The sequence below is a fragment of the Strix aluco genome, chromosome 4 (genome assembly GCF_031877795.1).
Source record: "Strix aluco isolate bStrAlu1 chromosome 4, bStrAlu1.hap1, whole genome shotgun sequence".
Taxonomy (NCBI): domain Eukaryota; kingdom Metazoa; phylum Chordata; class Aves; order Strigiformes; family Strigidae; genus Strix; species Strix aluco.
The window spans coordinates 26,263,150-26,282,148 of NC_133934.1; the positions used below are offsets into that span (position 1 = coordinate 26,263,150).

The 18,999-nt window shown below is 41.3% G+C and overlaps 1 protein-coding gene across 1 annotated transcript; it reads right to left on the minus strand.

The window, feature by feature from the left end:
* Positions 1-1,446: 1,446 nt before the first annotated feature.
* On the minus strand, positions 1,447-18,640 carry UGDH (UDP-glucose 6-dehydrogenase). The gene is made up of 12 exons (XM_074822362.1): positions 18,456-18,640; positions 17,552-17,720; positions 14,587-14,688; positions 13,037-13,237; positions 12,754-12,951; positions 12,115-12,262; positions 10,838-10,932; positions 7,707-7,837; positions 6,863-6,996; positions 5,622-5,713; positions 5,430-5,540; positions 1,447-2,699 (listed from the first exon to the last, which is right to left on the minus strand). Exons 2-12 carry the CDS (start codon positions 17,711-17,713, stop codon positions 2,589-2,591), a joined length of 1,485 nt encoding a protein of 494 aa, XP_074678463.1. The 5' UTR covers positions 17,714-17,720; positions 18,456-18,640; the 3' UTR covers positions 1,447-2,588.
* Positions 18,641-18,999: the final 359 nt, after the last annotated feature.

Here is an 18,999-nt window from a genome sequence, read left to right on the forward strand (position 1 = left end):
GGTAAGGTTCTCTTGCATATATGCAAGATAAGTACTGTGGTATCCTGGAGGCATGTTCCACCAGCTGTTCACTCATTCATCCCACAATCCCACTGTCCCACTAAAAGAATGCAGCCACCAAAAAACGAAATAAGCTGACTCTCCAAGAAAGCAAAGGAAATTGCCAGTACCAGTTTTAGCCTTTGTTGCTCTTCAGAAAGGATCTGCCACTCCCCCTTTCCCAAGAGAGGGTAGTTAGGGTGATGCCACTATAATGAACTTGCCATTCTTTATTGTCTTTATGATTAAGACAGAAGTCATGATCCAGACTTTGACTAAGCCTGCAGGAGAAATGGGGTAGGAATAGGGGTATAGCACCTAGTTCCTGTCTCCTTAGGACAGCACGTAAAAAGCCACTGGAAGCCTCAGCAACACTGGCCAGCCTTGCACATTCCTAACAGGAGCAATGCTTCACACAAGAGTTAAATGGCTCATCTGTCTACTGCAAACTGATGAGGACAGGTCCCATAGAGAGGCACTACTATTACAGCTGTGTGCAAGTTTCTGAAAAGCATCCCAATTTTCTGAAGCCTCTACTCACCCTCCCTGTTAAGACGAGCCCTGAAGCAGTGCTGTGCTACCCTGAACATCATTCAGGACAAAAGAATCTTTGAGTACAACTCCTCAAGAAGTGACCAGCCTGCCCTCTCAGGGGCTATGGGGGCAGAGGTATTCAGGTGGATGCCTACCTGCAAATAGAGGGTGATCTACCAGCTGGATTACAATGCTTACAAATACCACAACTGTACCACAGGGTTGTCCCTGCTCTGTGGGCGTTGTACGAAAGCAGCACTAGTGAATCAGGAAGAGGAGATGGCATGATGAAAGATGACAGTTTGATTTTAAGCCCCCATAATTCCCACTCAAAGTGAGTGACTTCTGATGCGCTCCTCACACAAGGATCTTACAATAGGACAAAAAGCCTGAGGCATATTTGCCCAAAGCACTGAATGATCGCTGCATAATAAGTCCCTATGTGGAAGCCATTGACATGAAGAATCTGAAAGCATCTGGTTCAAGAGTACAGCTATTTCAGTCAGATAACACTGTCTTGTATTGCCTACTCAAATTGTTATACAAGTACCTTAAATCTGCAAATATCTGTGCTAAAGCTTAAATTGCACCTACATTTCTGTGGGTAAATAGTTATGATAATAGCACTCATTACCAAGATGACACTGATCTTATGCTCTGTTTAACTATTGATATAGCATACTAGAAGGCACACCTGTTGAATAAATTCAGAAGGTATTATGTGATTACTTACAGGGTAATTCTCTAACATCCCAACAGTACTATTATTCAGCTAAGACATCTATGCCTTCTAGTTTGATACCTGTTCATGGTCATCCTTCTCTATCCTCCCCTCCATTTCACAACCCCATGCAACAAGCCAAACGCAAACTCTGTCATCTCAAGGATTTTAATAGCACTGTCCAATGGAGAATAATAAAAACAAGTAGAAATAAAGTCATAAAGGCAAAAATATCAAGATAACATAGGAAGTATTCATTCCTGCTAATTAAATGAGGTAGCAAGCTGACTAACTCATGGGGCTGAATTTTTATTTTTAATAATTTCTTAACAGCAGAGAATCATTTTTGCAGATTCATTAAGAAAACTGCTTTCAGATGAAGTACATAAGCAGAAAGGAAGGAAAAAGATAACCATCAGGTAGCTTTGAAGCCAGTATTTGCTTTCTACTTGGACTGACACCAAATTAAGGTAATTTGCTTAAATTCGATGTTCAAACAAGCAGAATGCTCCTCTGCTGAAGATGGGTTGTATTGCTGTAACTCAGGAAAAACTTGCCCCAGGAATCTGTTTAGATCAATAATTTATGTGGCTGCACATGGAATGTAGGCAAGACAACCAAAGAATTAAAAGTGAAGACCTGCCAGTGGATCAGTTTATAGCTGCTAGTCCACTGTCATTAATTACATGATAGATGCCTGCAGAACTATCTGGCCTCCCAACAGATGCAGTTTAGACTGCATCAGTGCCAACTGATCCCAACCAGGATTGGGGTATTATTGTTGCAGTCAGCTCTATTTTAGGGCTCAACCCAAATCCTACCAAATTTGCTTAGAACTTACATTTTGACTTCAATGCTAGTTAGAGCAAGCATTTAACTGGGCAAAGAATTACCCCCAAAGAAAATGAAAAATTGGTGAGACCAAAGTTCCTGATCACTGTCCATAACTGGACTAAAAGCAAAAAGATTTCTATTTCTTTTGCTTTCATATCACTTGAAACATTTAAAGTGCAGTTTAGGAACATTTCTGGAAGCAGAAATCTGCACTTTGAAGGTAACTTTTCCACTTAAAAGATGATTCATTATTAAAAACAGGTCGGTACCATCTTCAGTAACAAAAAAAATTGCTATAAAAATATAGATTTGAAAATAGACTGAATTCACATGTACCAGGTACCATTTCTAGTGTAAAATTGGTTTAGTTTATGAAAAATATATTTCCTTAAAAAAAGCATAGGCTTACAGTTATTATCCCTAAGAAGGTCCACAGAATTCCTTCAGTACCTATTAAACATTATACTCTAGGCTTTTTGACAGGTGGGTCCTGCAGACTGAACTTGGGAATTTCACATGAAGAAGCAAAAGGAATTCTTTTAGCTGACACCTTCTTTCCAATTGTTTCAATCTGAAAGAGAAAACACATTTAACATGTGAGTGTGGCAGGCTAACATAATCATGTCAGTTTATGAGGCATCTGCAAATTAAATCCAGGACCATGACTAGCATTCATGAACACTAGAGTAATACATGCCACAAAGCACAGTATGCCCTGGGACAGTTTCTGCGATTCGAGTTGCAAGGAGTTTTTTTTAAAAACAGCCTTTCACAGGTGCCTGGTTTGCCTATTTAAAGCTGCATCTTGCGAATCTGAACATTCATGTGCCCCAGCTTCCATAGGACTATCAGTACAAATATCGTAAAATGTTTCTGGGTATTCATAAAATGTGGGTTCAGCCTCCTTTGTCTAAAAATTTATACCCAGTAAATTAGGATAGAAGAGGCTTTTTCCCCTCCGTGATGCAGTGGGTTGTTTTTGAAACGATACAACTCTGAAAGGCTAAAGGCAGCCAACTCTAGGTAGGAGAAGGCATGTAACAAAGCCAACACACACATAAGCCAGGTACTGCAAAATTCAAAGAGCGAGACAGGTTCCCCTCATTTCTAGGTCAGATTTATGTAAATCACCAAGGACAGTGCTTGTAGAGGACAAAATACCAACTAGCAAAACAGTTCAGTCAACCAGTAAATGAGAGCTGTAGCTTTCCTCTTGAGTAAGTAGCACAGGTCAGATGCAAAGCACCAAATGTCAAAATACTTCAACTGTTTTAAATTTAACAGAAATGCAATGAACATATTCTAGACAGACATCTGAGTTAACTCTGAAAAGAGTTTTTTAAACAGTCATGTTTGCTGTATACACCAGGTTTGCCCATAACAGCTTCAATTGACTGGTTAAATCAATTTATACAAGCCTGTTCAAAGTGTAAATAGCTGTATATAGTTTAAGCAGGGGAAAAAATACCAAGAGAGAAAGCCTACAGCCATTATGCAAGTAATCACAGAACTCAGGAATACACAGAATGAAACACAGCTGAAACATGCATCTGATCTGGCTTGTAGATTTTGTTCTGATTGTGTCTGGCTGAGATGCTTCTACCAGATTTTTCAGAGATTTGGTGATTTTAGTACTAGTCGAATTCTGTCTATGCTAGAAGTGCTTCAAGCCCTTCAATCAAGGCTTACTCTGCTTTCCCCACTTGAGACCTGAGCAGATTTTTTCTCAAATCAGAAATTATTTTACCTAGAATTAGAGCTTCACATTCAAATTTCCTGAATTAAATTTCTACTGTGGAAACAGGTTATAACTGAAATGGTAGGTGTGTTTAAAGTTCTTTTAACTCTAATTTAAGAAAAAAAATAAAACAGTTCAAATTCATAGATTTGGCTTGTATATAATGGAATTGCTATTGGCACCAGGCTGTCTATGCAATAACTTTTAACAAGGGCAGTTAAAAAGACTGAAGACCTAAAAAATTAAATTTTGGGGCTTTCCATATAAGACAAAATAATTTTTGTTATTTTATACAGAGAATATAGGTCAATTGTTGAATGCCTATATCCTGATACTCTGGATAAAAACCTGGATAATAAACCTCTATGACAAACTGAATTCTGGACGGCAAATTCACAAATTGGTTTAAAATTCAACTACAATTTCATAGAAGAAAAATCATCCAAGAGCTATGAAACAAAGACGCAGTCTCTGATTTGAAAAGTCTTTAAGCCACAGACTTCAGAAGAGAAGTTCTTAGGAGAAATATCACACTGGTTATAATTTGATATATAATTTGCTAGTAGCTTAGCAAAATGCTTAGCTAAGTTAAGCACTTGCTTCTGGGTCCTCTCTTTGGTGTAAACAAACACCACTGTTTTGATCTTCTGGCTGATATTAATCAATCACAAAGGACTAATCGATCATCTCCTCCAGCCTCCCATATAACACTTTATCATTTCACTAACTTCTCTTCAGATACATCTTTGCCTACAATGCTTTCATCTCCAATGTCAGCCTGCCTTGTTGTGCAGACCTCAGGGAGAAGAGTCCAAAACTTCCCTTAATAGTCCGTCCAAGTAGAGGATTGAACTAGCTGATAAACATTTGTTGCCTGCATTACACCTTGTCTGGCTTTAAGTCTCATGCCTTAGGTAAACCTGCTTATGTCTTTTGTGAAGAGTAAAAAGGGTGTTTACAGCTTACATTTACTTCTGAAGGAAGTATGTTTTGCTGTCCCGGTACTGTCAATTTCAAATGCTGCTTTTTTGTTTGGTGGTGTTAAAATAAGTTTCCAGGTAGGGGCTGCAGCACAGGTTATAACATACACCAAATGTATGGCTGGTAGCAGCAGAGACTGCAGAACTTGAGGAAACCATGAAGGTGCTAGTTTTGGAGAATTAATTTCAGAGTGAGATTTAGCAGTTTTTTACATCTATCATAACTCTGCATGATTTCCTCAGTCCAAAGAAGGACAAAATGGCATTCAGATGTTAGGTTTACAGTTGGACTTGATGATCTTAAAGGTCTTTTCCAACCAAAATGATTGTATGATTCTAAGGCATACTTATGCTGCTGGCATAGTCTGACATAGCTTGGATTCTAACAGAGCATTAGTCTATGAAAATAGTAAGGTAATGGAGGAAGACAGCACTAGCAAAAAGACTTAAGTACAGATGGGTTTAGATTTAAATCCTCACCAGAAGATTTTTTTTTTTCCCTTGCTACTCAGTCATTGCAGAGGGAGAGAGCACAAGAGGGAAGAGAGCAGGACAGAAACATAAGCATCGCCCAGCTGATTACCTGAAAGCCAATGACTTGTAGCTCATTGTGAAGATCATCGAGAACTCTCCTACCATCAAAGATAAATGCGGGCTTCAGCATCTTCTTATGAATACGTTCATAATCCAACTCCTGTAAAGGGCAATTAAAGCAGAGTGTTATGCTACTTATTTATTGGTTTTTTCTTTAGTTTAAATTGAAGATAACATTTACCTTAAACATGTCCCATTCAGTGCAGATTACAAGGGCATGAGCTCCATCACAAGCTTCATAGGGATCTTTACTGATAGTGACCAACCGAGACACTGTAACAGAAGGAAAACAAAGTTTTATTCTGCACACATCTTTAGCATCAATCTGGTGCACTCCTGGCAAATAAGTCTCCTTCCTTGCCCTACACAGCAAGGAGTTTCAAGTCACTGACCTGGAGATGTTTTCTATCAAGACGTTTGTCACTTTGATTTCACTTATTTAAATTAAAGCAGCTTGTACCTGGCATCTGAATAGAGTCAGAGCACTTAAATGTTTGAAGTTAAGCACTCAAATTTGATTTAAACAGTCAAGAGCATCTCTAGAATTACAAGTTACTATGGAGTGTTCAAATGCCAGCTCTCACAAAGGTCGTTGCCTGTACAAAAGCAGCAGATCACAGTTCCTATTTAACACTCAGTTCACACTAGGGAAGATACACACGGCTCACCAGGAGCTGCCTTCATCCTCTACCTGCCTCAGCAGCTGCCTAGAGGCAACTCTCTCCCCCAATTCAAAAGGTATGTCAAATAACGTACACCCTTCACTTATTCACTGCTCATTTTCCTCCATTCTCTTCACTTCTAGAAGCCTGATCTATCCTTCTCCCCCATCCATCCATCATCTCCACTCTCCCCCTCCCCAGTAAGAAAAAAAAATCCAAAACAACCCCTGCCTCTCCCAAAGAAATTTCTAGTCATATATGATTACTTTAAAGTCTGCTTGAATTTAAGGGAACAAATGAATTTGGAAGTGATATGGAAGAAGGGAGAATGCTCTACAGTGAATTCCAGAATTATTTCTTTATTTCTACTTTAGATATGCAAGCAAGAACTAAGGCAAGATAGGACTCGGTACACAAAGGAGCTGACAGAACAATGCTAGTCTCTTCTACCTCTGGACATTCTTCTTTGTCTTTCTTTTAATTATGCAGAGAGACAATTCTTTGCATGTATTCAAATTAGTATTTATCATAAGAAAAACATACAATAGTCCAGAATTAGCATCTATCTATATGGGGGGAAAGGGGGAAGAGTTACAGTAATCCTCTGAGCTATGACAATCTAATAAGGGTAATCAACAGCACATCATTGCCATGGTGAAAATGTGAAAAAGAATGTATAGTACTTAAACAGACCTTGTGTATTTTGATGATAGGGTGGGGAGGGAAGGGGGGAAAATAAGCTTTACACAAGCATTCTTACCTTGGTTATCTTCTGAGACACCTGGATGTGAGAGATCCAAGATGATTTGTTCCTTAGGTACTTTAGGATCATAGATATGGAGCTTTGCTCCTTCATCCATTAAATACTTGCTAATGTAGATACTGGATGACTCTCTAGGGAAGTGAATCAATCAGTTAAAGAACCAGGTGGCATGTTCTAAGTAATGGAAGTCTTCAAGTATCATGATATGCAGTGCCAGAGGTTTTATATCAGTTTTATATTAATCACCTTAGTGGTAATCCATGCCAGCAAACTTGAAATCTTGAGGGACACCAAGGACAGTAATATGAAAAACAAGCTTACATCTCTCTTGCTGAATCATGCAAGAAATACTAAGCCTCAGGACTCCTATTGACCATAATCAACACAGCATCAAGCTTATAAGCATTCCCCACAAACTGCAGCTGGAAAGTTGTATCAAGTTTGAGCTTCACAGGAACACAGAATTAACCACCTTTGGGAAACAAAGTTAAAACTTTGGCTTCACACAGCCATTTAGAACAAGTTGCAAAAATGTTTGCATTCTTCTCTATGGAGAATAGAAGGACCCTGTCAAAAATCTATCTTTGCTTATGCAAGTTAATAAGGACTAGAATTATCTGCTCTAGCTTCTGAATGATTCAGGTATGCTGTAGAGGTCAAGAATCAATTGTCTTACCTATTTAAGAAAGACTAATCCTTATTACAAACCAATTCAGTCATAAGAGGTTAAGGGTACCATATCTGATCTATTTTTATTAATGCAATTCAATTGGAGGGCTTAGCTGCACAGCTGGTGATGAGCGCAGGGATCCTCGCTAGTGAACTGAATTTGCTTTCTTACCTTGTGTCCCCAGTATCCTTTTTGAATGCAAACCCTAAAATAGCAATCTTCTTATCAGTGACAGTATTGAACAAGCTGTCAATAATGCGGGAAGCAAATCTTCTTCTCTGATAATCATTCATGTCTATTACCTGAAATTATATAAAACATGATGGTACAGAAGGGAGCCATTTTAAACTATAAACAGCTTCTATTAACAATCAAGCCAAGCTACCCACACAAGTTTAACAGAGGCTTAAAAGAGAGATCCAAATGTTTTTACTCTGTATCATAAGTAATCTAAAGATAAATTTAGTTAATCTATCAAATTCTGAGACAAATCCTATTTTAATCAGTGACTGTAGATGCATATACATACATACCATCATGCATTATTTACTTCAAAGGCTAGGATTTTCTCAGATTGCCTTTTTTTTAATTTTACAACTTCTTGTATTCTAGGCAGAAACATGAAAGCAATTTCAGTGTTAAGAGCGCTTGATGTCACATGGACATCCCATTGCCAGACCTGCACTTCCTTACATGCCATGTATAACAACTGTGAGAAGATTTTTAGCATTTTAATCCACACTAACAGATTGCAATACACAGAACTAGTGTGGTTAAACCAGATTTTTAAGTGCCTCACTTCTGTTATTACATTCAAGTGGGTTCACTCACTCTGTTCCTGTACTTTCCCCCAGCCTGCTTCATACTTTGATCTCCAGCCCTTAACACACAGAGGGCACTAGATCACTTATAGAATAGAAAGGTAGGTTCCCCCACCTAGTCAACGTGGACAAGAATTAACAGCAGCAGCCTATGAAACATAAGGTATAAACTATACAGTAGGAGGATACTGGTGAACCAGATTTATTTGAGGAAAAGAAATAAAAGCAGTGACATTTATGCAATTCAACAGGGTGGTGATAGGGAACAAAGGTAACAGCTGATAGGGTAAGAGGGACACACTTCTTTCTGTAGGTATGTTTTCAAGTAATCAAGATTTCAGTATGAGAGCCCTGTCCTGTCTAAAGGCCAGAGAGAATAAAAGGATTCTGCGGCTGCTATGATCAGCATATCCTCCAGAATTTGCATCCTGTGCTCAGAGTGATCTGAGGTCTCCCAAGTGCATGAGCTGGGATGAGCTGCTGACAGTGCAGTGCTCAGGCCACAAAGAAGGGTTCATGCAGTTGCTTATACAGGTGGACATGTGTGTGCATTACATGACTTGACCAGTGTGGGCTGGGGCAGATAGACCTCCACTAGATGACAGTGCTCTGAGGAAGCAGAAGGTGCAGGTAAGGAGTTGTACTACATGAGCATAGCACTTTACCTTAGCCTAACTCCACAGCAGCCATTCTTACTATCTGATTTGTCTACAACTTAATAAGCCATATAGAAACACTGCAAAGAATTGCTCTTAAAACAGAGTAAGAGAGCATAAAAGCATTAAAAGCACTTTTAACTAGTTTGTTTACATTAACAATGCAACTTTTTGGGCTTTTGTTAAATAAAAAAACTCACCTCCACACAGTGCAAACCCTAAGTGTTCCTATGCTTTTGGGTTGCCAAGATACCAAGTAGGTTGCATTTGGAGAAAGACTGTTGCAATCTCAAAGGACAGAGCCAAACCAATTCATCTCTTTCAAGATAGGTTAGTTCCTGCAGCTCCTGCCACTCCAGAGATCGTCTGTTGTCTGCTTACGTCTTATACCGAGTAAAAGCAGTAGTTCTTGAAGCAAGTATCAGAACATAGGGCTCCTTCTCTTTCCTACTGTTCCAATGCATCCAAGTCCTACACTGAACCAAACCTCTCCTGGATGCTTGCACAAGGTTCATGCAGTACATTAGTGTCTATTCACTGACGGGATTGAAAGCCTCTCCACCATGGACTAGACTATCCTAATGAAGTACATTTTTAAGGAAGACATCAATCTGAACCCTCTTCAGAGGTAGACAGCATAAAGCCCATGTCTTCCCTGTCCCAAGCAATTAACATAAGAGTTATAGCTGCAGGTAACTAGGCTGCTGACTAGCCCCTGGCTGGAGATTAAACTATCTGAACAGGATGTAGAAAGTCACTGGACATCACAGATAATGTAAGAAGCTGACAAAAGTCAGGGTTATGGGGTAATTACGAGTGAGATCCGACCAAGCTTCAGACAATTGGAAGGAAGTATTAGGGACCTTTTGGGGAATAGAACCTTGTGAAGCCAACGGAGACTAAGCAACCCCATCAACAGTACCATGTGGCCATGATGACCTAGGTAATGGTAGAAGAAATATTGGACTTCAGTATGGATGTGGCACAACTGACCAATGCTGAAAAAGTAATTACGGGCAGGTTGTTTATTTGGCAGCAAGACTGGCATGGAGAAAAGTGAGGGGAAAAAAGGCTAGCCAAAAGTACAATTAAAAAAAAAGGAAAACTGCTAACAAGGTAGGCAAACCATGTGCTTGGTATTCTGGGGCCATCTGCTAGGCAGACTTGTATTTGATCACCACAGCCTAAATCAGGACAATAAACCAAAGCTGTTCGTTTGACCATACCACATATGTCAAAGATGCTTCCTCAGGCAGGACTGAGAAGAGGGGTGAGGTGCTTTCACTGGTTAATAGGGAAACACTTGCTAGTACAGACTGAGCATCCTGGTATTGCTGGATTGGTGCTAGGCCTGAGAGCATTTACATCTTCCCAACTATTTCTAACATTAACCAGCAAACAGCAACAACCACATTTATTTAAAAGAACAGCAAGTTCTGCTGAGTTCTTTCAGAAAAGGAACTGTAAAAGCAGACCCTGAGGAAAAGACCATAAGATCTGAATTCAAAGTGGACAGAGATAACCAAGTGCAAGAGGAAGACAGGAGTCCAGACATGCTTTACTTCACATTTTCTACTGCTACTTCTAGACAACTTCCCAATCCATTTGATCCACACAATTTAATTCACCCCAAAAAAGCCAAAGCACATATGAGCATCAAATGCCAGTGTTAGGCTGAGGGCCCTACGATGATCAACACTAAGGTATCTTCTCCTTAAAGCTGAGACACAGACTATCTGTAGACAATGCTCAAAAGTTCAATGCCTGAAAGCTGAATGCTGAAGAAACACTACCCCCTCAAAAAAAAATAGTTAAGAATGTGTACCTGTTGCCAGTAGCGGGCTACTTCAGGTAAGTTTAGTGCCTCACAGAGGTACACTAAATTCAAGACATCTTTCTGAAAACAGCTACCTCCAAACCCTGAAAGAGAAAATGGTTATTTTACAGGTGACTAAGGTACTATTCTAACCCAATCTTTGGAATCAAGTAGTTTTTGGCAATCATTGACATAGTCAGCATTATAATTTTTCATGGTATTTCACTGCTAGCAAATGAAAACCTTAATCTCTCAAAATTCAGCTCCTGGACCTACTTTCTTTGACAGTTACAGAAGCCTTAAAATCTGCTTCAGGTCCCACTAAGTCAATGGAAGTTTTAACCCAGTCTCAGAGAAACATATAAGATAGCCCCTATTTTTGTTTTTTTATTATTACAAGTGGGTGGACAAGCTCCTGGGTTTGCTCTCCCCCCACCTAGAGATTAATATTTCTCAGAACAAGTATGTTAAGATTAGCTTCTTTCCTCCCCCACCCACAAATGAATATCTAATAATTGACAAGAACCAAAGATCACCACAGCTGACTAAGGGAGAACCGAGACAATTAATAGAGGGATCCTTGACCCCTAGAACTTTGCTGAGCAGAGTCCCAGAAGGAAACACATTGTAGAAGGAATTATAACCACCTACTAGAAATTTTGGTAATGTATTTGTTATCTACTTTTCACTCCTGCATAGACTCTAGGAGAGGTTATATTTAATAAGGTTATTTTAAACTCACACTTCCTAGCATGAAGACTGTAAGTATACAGATAGACTTTAGTCTTGTTTTGGAAGTTTGAAAGTTTGTTGTACTGATCACCACTTTATCACATGTTACTCTCTAGTAAATCTAAACAACTGAATTCATCCTACAAATCAGAAGTTGCTATCACACATTCTGACCTAGAGACATCCCCTTCCTCAGGCCACTGACAGCAACTCCCACACAAAATTGCAGCAGTTACAATTGGGAAGACATCTTGGAGAGCACTATCATCACTGATGCTTCAGAAAAATAAAGCAGCTTTTCTTTCCAGTGTCCCAGGCAGGATAAGCCACGCATTCTGAACTCTTGAGTTTAAGATTGCCAGGGTCTAGAGCAACCTCAGTCCTAGACATTTTACCAGAAAAAATTATTTATGATAGTACTCTACAGCCAGATTTTCACACACTTGTGCTGTAGAAGATTTTAGAGTATCAGATCACTTCAAAACACTACTAGTAGACCTACTGCACTATTAAACAGAAGCCCAGGAAAAAAAAAAAAAGGATATTTTGTTTACCAACACTGGCTTTGAGAAACTTATTTCCAATTCTTTGGTCTGTTCCAATAGCTCTTGCTACTTCTTCAACATCTGCTCCTGTAGCTTCACACAGAGCACTGATTGAGTTAATGCTGCTGATTCTTTGGGCAAGGAAAGCATTAGCTGCCTGTAAAAACAAACGTAGTAAAGAGAACTTGATTTTTCCAGAAACCAAGATGCCCACAGACCGAAGGGAGGTACTACTGGAAGGATTACTTCAGCATCTGTGTAACTCTGTTGAGATACAAAATGGTAACATAACTAGTTTAATACATAAATGCCAGTTAATGGCATCTAAACAAAACAATGTAATGCTTAACTTGCAGAGTTTGAACTGTTTTATGATGGTAACCAGTTCCTGCAGCACTGGAGGTTTAACTCTTAGTAATAACACAGCAACAGAAGGGAGAACAGGATTTCATGGAAAGTTGGTATCATCTATTAGCTCAGCTGAGGTAATTGGAAAAGATTAATATCGTTTGACCTATATAGTGGGTCCTCCCAACCTCATCTGTCTTTCCTAGTTGCATCACTCAGTGTCAGTGAACTTCTGCTTCTGAGCTTTGTCTCACTTACACCCTTTGCTCATTGCAGACAACAGCAGTGAGTAATACTAACCAGTTTAGAAAGTTCTGATGACCAGGTATTGGTTGTGAGGATTTTTTCTTTGGGCACCCAGTGCTCATAAACAGCACAAAGAGCACGGACAGCTTTCTGTCCCTCTGGAGAATCATCTCCACCGATAAGGACTCTGTCTGGGTTCTTCAGGTCCTTGATGGCTGTTCCTTCTGCAAGGAACTCTGGGTTAGACAGCACCTACAGGCACAGAAACAAAGAACACCAGATAGAAGCCAAAAGCCATAACCAGCCTTTAAATACACAACTCAAAGATTACGCTTACCTGCAAATCCAAGTTAGGCTTAGTATTAGCATCAAAAATCCGACGAATGCTCTCCGCAGCACGTACTGGAACTGTGCTTTTCTCAGTGACAATTTTATAGCCATTTGAATTTTGTACAATTCGTCTAGCACAAGCTTCAATGTATTTCAGATCAGCTGCTCGGCCTTTTCCCATCCCATAGGTCTTTGTTGGAGTGTTAACCTAGTTACAAATACATGGAGGGGGAAGAAATGTCACAGGTCTCTTATACAAGAGGTACTGACAAGGTGAAATTGTTAAGAATGACAGACATTGTCCTTCCCAGAGTCCAGCTTGCTTCTACCCCAGAATTATTCTAGTTACCGTATCAGATGAACAGCTATTAGCTTTCTCAATTACCCATTTTGTCTTCTAAAGCAAGCTCATTGGCCTCTATTCAAATAGAATTTAAGCAAGAGCAATTCATAGCAGCTCTGCAGGCTTTGGTGAAACTTAGTCCTTATTCTGGAAACACCATTAATTTCTTCACGATTACAGCCAGCCATCTTTTGTTTCCTGTCCCACATTAGGTGTGGGAAAATTCACATAAGAATCTTGCAGCTAGTGAGGCAGTTTAGTTTAAACCCACTTTGCAGTGAAACCTAAGTGTTGAGCTGCTGAAAATTGCTATACTGAAGTACACAGAAAAGGCAACATGAGGGAAAACACGTCATTTAGATTAAGACAGAGGGTCCTTTTCATTACAAACTGAAAGAAGAAATGGCAACAACATGTAAAACACAACAGCATGTTTTAAGCCAAGGACAGGTGGCAATATATGGGCTGTATTAGTGGCAGTCATCCAGCCAAGTAGCATTCATTTTAGACTTAATGAACAGAGAAAAATACTATCAGAAAGAGAGCTCTGTACTGAGGTGCCCTAACAGAGAGAAGCTCCCAAGAAAAGAGGACTTAAGTAAAAAAAACCCTCAACTGTGGCCTACCAAGATGAATAGCAATCAGTTCTTTTAGATTCTGCATTAGCAACAACATTCTAGATTACAAAAGGTCACACTTTATGTATAGTAAAGCTAGAAAACATTAAAGTCAGTCCCTCTTCCATTAATACACTGTTTTTTAAAAGCTTCTAGAAACAAGTCATCTTTGTAACCCAACAATCAGTATATGACTTTGCACCCCTATCTAGGAACCGTATCAATATTATTGAAGTCCCATAGGTTTCAGTAGTACACTGCAATGACAGATCTGCACTGTATTCTGCTCTAAGACCCCATACATACAACCAAGCTAAACATTAACAGTATCATTTTGACTTAAAGCCTGTTCATTTGTCAAACGTTCTACTGGCTATAAGAAACAGCTAAAAATAAAATAAAAACCTTACTGAACACATTTCCCACAGTAAACAGAAAGACAAAGAGAAAACTATGACACAGTGACATGACATTGCTAACTGAATCTATATGACAAAACAAAGGCCTTTGCCTAGTATGAGCAACATAATGATAAGAAAAAAAAAAAAAAAAAAAAAGAGACAAACACACACAACCATCTTTTGCCCCTAAACTTACAGAAATAAATACAAGATCAGCTTCTCTAATGGCATCATCAATACTGGTGGAAAAGAAGAGGTTTCTTCCTCGACATGATTCTACCACTTCCTTTAACCCTGGCTGAAAAAAGCAGAAAAAAAGCAGTTAGGTTTAATGCAGTTAGAAGAACAGTAAACTGCACACCCAAACAAAGAGCATATCATTTCAGATACAGAAAGACTTTTTTCTTCTGTGGGGCACGTTTTCAGTCTGCTAGATGTAAAGCTTCTGTAGATTTACAAGTGAAAAAAATAAAGCCCTTTCTTATTCAAAACACTCAGAATGCTGTCTTGAAACTTCCAGCCACACAAAATTGTTATTTGCACAACCAGAGTTTAGGCTCCAGTTATTCCCATACTCAATTCTATTACCATGAGCAACAATTAAAGAAATACCCATAGAATGATGTTAAGCAGATTCAAGAAATCAAGTCTTACAATATTTCTCGGGCTACGAACAAAAGAGATGGTCTCAACTCTCCTTTTGCCTCAGAGATTCCATGATCTCACCAATGTCAGACCTAAAACTGATTCAGCACACAAAAAAAAAAACACACAAAGAAGTCTTCCATCAAATTAGCAAGCCCAGATCCAGTGAAAGGCAGGCAGCAGAGACACACAGGAGATAAAGACCACTCCTTTTGGCAACCACCCATCTTTGGACGAGACTAAACTTATCACTGCACAACACCCGCAGCATGGAAGAATCACAGGCACAATTTGATGAGATTCTTTCCAGAAACACATACTGTGCCATAACACCTTTCCTTTCCTTAACACCTCCACTCAGACAAGAAGAGGAGGCGGCCATGTGTCCATGAGCAATCCTCTGTATTAAAATGGCCTACAAAATAATTTAACTATGATATAGTTGTCACAGTTAAAAGAAGTCTTTACTTTTTGTTTGAAAAATGAAGTTATACACTTTAACCCAGCAATCAAATCTCCAACTTGAGAGATGCCCACCATGATATATCTGAGTAAGCGCCAGAAAGGCAAAGTTTCACTGGATGGAGAGAGAGGAAAAACAAAGCAATAACTTTATTGTCCTGGTTTCATCTGGAATACAGTTAACTTTATTCCTAGTAGCTGGTACAATGCTGTGTTTTAGATTTTGTGTGAGAATAATGTTGGTAACACACCAATGTTTTAGTTGTTGCTATATAGTGCTTATCCCAAATTAAGGATTTTTCAGTTTCCCATGCTTTGCTAATGAGGAGGTGCACAATAAGCTGGGAGGGAGCACAGCCAGGACAGCTCACCTAAACTAGTCAAAGGGATATTCCATACCACAGAACATCATGCTCAGTATGTAAACTGGGAGGAGTTGGCCAGAGGGTGGATCACTGTCAGCAGGTGGTGAGCAATTGCATTGTGCATCACTTGTCTTTTCTTGGGGGTTTATGTATTATTTTTTCTTTAAAAATTGGTTTCTTTATTACAATTATTATATTTTATTATTGTAATTATTATATTTTAGTCATTAAACCATTCTTTACCCACAAGTTTTACTTTTTTTTCCTGATTCGCCTCCTCATCCTGCTGGGGTGGGGAGTGAGTACACACACTTACACAAGATGTTTTTGCTGTGCCACTTTATACCAAATACCTACTTAAAAAGGAAAACGAAGGCCAGTACAGGCAGAATAACGTGTAAAACTCATCAACTGTTCCAACTATGGTCTTACTGGGGTGTAAACAGAAAGGCAGCCCACTAGACAGTTTCTGACACTGGAAAGAAAATACCCAAAACAAAAAATACAAAAAACCTCACTGTGCAATGACTCAATTTTACAACTGTCTGAACTAATTCTTGGCAGTTTTTGTACATTCTTTGTACACCATTCCAGGAAACAGATGTTGTGAGTTTGGGTTTGTTTTGTTTTTTTCAAACATGCCAAGACTAGCTCTACTTTAACTCATTCAGTCTAAGTGTTTATAGAAAACAGAGTACTTGTTTTCATGATCTTTATTCATGTCTCACCTGCTAATCTGAGCATTATACACATTTTTCCTTTGAATATGTATGACAAAGGAGGTCTATTCATCTTCACTTAAAAGTGTCACAGTGGAGGTTTAGTTTTAAGAGAAAAAAACTGCATTAGTGTTACAGCACAGGCAGGATTCAGAAGACTTCTTACAGCAAAAGAGTAACTGTTAGTACCAGGCAACATGCCGTGTCTTTGGGAGCCAAGTGAAGATAAGTTTTCACTCCCATTAAAGAAAAGAAATCAAGCGTAGAAAAAAACTCATGAAACAATGAAGTTAAAAAAAGAAAGCTATTCTTTAAGGGTGAAAAAGAATGAAAACAAGTGCTAAGAGAAGCAAAATAGAAAAATGCTTTATATAACTTCAAAGTAAAGTGATTCTGTAATGAAGGAGTGACAGTGTGACACATTTAAAAGTAATTTTTATCTGGCCTAGTCTTCCCAGGCCAGATTGGAGGTTTATGGTCCAAGTGAATCAGGAACATGACTGTCCCCATCTTACAACATGGTTAAGATGGGCAGCACAGATTGGATTTTGGCAGTATTCAGCACAGAAATAAAGCCTACCACTCAGTATTACATATTCATATTGTGCTACAACACAACAGATAATATCTATAATTAAGAGGACTACGTTATGATTAAATTGGGTCCTGAAAGAAAGTCAGCATGATTTAGCACAATTCACTATATATACACACAATAACTTTTTTTCTTACTAGGCCCTTCATATATAATCCTTAAATACCTGCCTGCACCAGATGTAATAAGTTATTTCAAAAATGTGATCTAATGAGCAGTACTGACAAGCAGCTGTTCCAGAAAACTCTTTTTGAAGGACATCACTGTGCTATACTTATCAAGCTTCAGAAGTGGGCCATGTGGAAATGCCATGTGGTGGGAGGAGAGCAAATGCAACACTAGCTGGAAGAAGAGACAACAGTGAGACAAGTTTACCTCATAGATTGGGAGTGTATCTGAATTCCAGGCATTGATTCTGGCCTCGTTGACATCCACAACAGTAACTTTGATACTGGGACACATCTGTGCAATAACACTACAGGTTGGCCCACCAACATAACCAGCACCAATGCAGCAAATCTTCTTAATTTCAAACATGATTGCTCTAGTATGAGGAGGGAGGAAAGACGAGAATCGGGAGTTAAATGAAAATACTGGCCAACAACTCAATGAAATAAGAGAATTAATGATTTGAGATTTTATCATGCTGCCACAGAGAAACATTTTCTTACAGCTCATCTCTTGAAATGAGCCGCAGTTCCTCCCTCCCGCCCGGGGAGGCTTTGGAGCCTGCCCCACTCCAGGGGCGCCGGCTCAGCGCGTTGAGGAAGCGCTTTCTGCGGTCGCTGTGAAGCCTGCCAGCGTAAATACCACCCCCTCAGGCCGAGGAACCGCCGAAGCCACGATAGTCCGCGACAGGAGCCGAGACCACTGCCGCAGGCAGCGCACAGGGGGAGGGACCGGCGCAGCCCCACGGAGGGCAGAGCCGCGCCAGGCCGCGCTCGGCCGAGACCCCCGGGCCGGGCCGGGCCCCCGCCCTGTCCCCGGCGCCCCTCGGCCGGGAAAGACGCCGTCAGCGCAGAGGCCGCAGCTCCCGCCTCCTCCCCGGTGGAAGGAGCGGGCCGGGAACCGACCCCGCTCCCCCCGCGGGCTCCATCGCTGGAAGCCCGGCAGAAGGTTCCCGCCCGCCGCGGCGGAGACCGGCTCCCCGGCCGCCACCCGGACCCGCGCCCCGAGGGGCGGCAGCAGGCGGGAAAGGCCGCCACCGCCCTGGGGAGCCCCCAGGGAAGGCAGCGGGGGGAGCCGCGGCCGGCACCAAAGCCGCAGCCTAGAGGCTTACCGCGGGCGGGCGCGGTCCTGCTCCGCCGTCACGGATCGAGCCGGAGGGCTGCAGCGAGGATGCTCAGCGGGCTCAGGGCGACGCTCCGCTACGAGCGGAGTAGAGGCGGCGGCGGCTATTTAAAGGGCCGCCGCGGGGCCGAGGCAGCTGTTTCATCCCGAGGACGCCGAGCGGGGCCGCACCGCCCCGACTCCTCCCTTCCCTGGGGGCGGAGGCCGGCGCGGAGCCCGCCTGCCCTGCCGCTTCCCCGCCCCGCCCCGCCCCGCCCCGCCGCGCCGACGGCGAATGGGCGCGGGACACCTCAGGCGCTGCCGCCGGCCGCGCAGGCCCGGCCAGGCCCCGCCGCCGCGCGGGGGCTGAGGGGCCGCAGGGTCCCCGGGCCCGGCTGGGGTCGCCGTAGCCTGGCCTCGGGCCTGGGCGGGCCCCGCCGCTGCGGCTTCCCTCAGCCCCGGGGCAGGGAGAGCGGCGCCTGTGAGGGCACTCGTCGCCCTGGGGCGGGGCCGTGCCCATGGCGGGCCCCTTCCCCCTGTGTCTGGGGGTTTTT

Coding starts and splice junctions, on each gene's coding strand:
- UGDH (XM_074822362.1), bottom strand. CDS start 17,713: ATGTTTGAAATTAAGAAGATTTGCTGCATTGGTGCTGGTTATGTTGGT. Junction 12,952..13,036: donor AGCCTAACTTGGATTTGCAG/GTAAGCGTAATC, acceptor CTGTGCCTGTAG/GTGCTGTCTAACCCAGAGTT. Junction 10,933..12,114: donor GTTTCTCAAAGCCAGTGTTG/GTAAACAAAATA, acceptor TTTCTCTTTCAG/GGTTTGGAGGTAGCTGTTTT.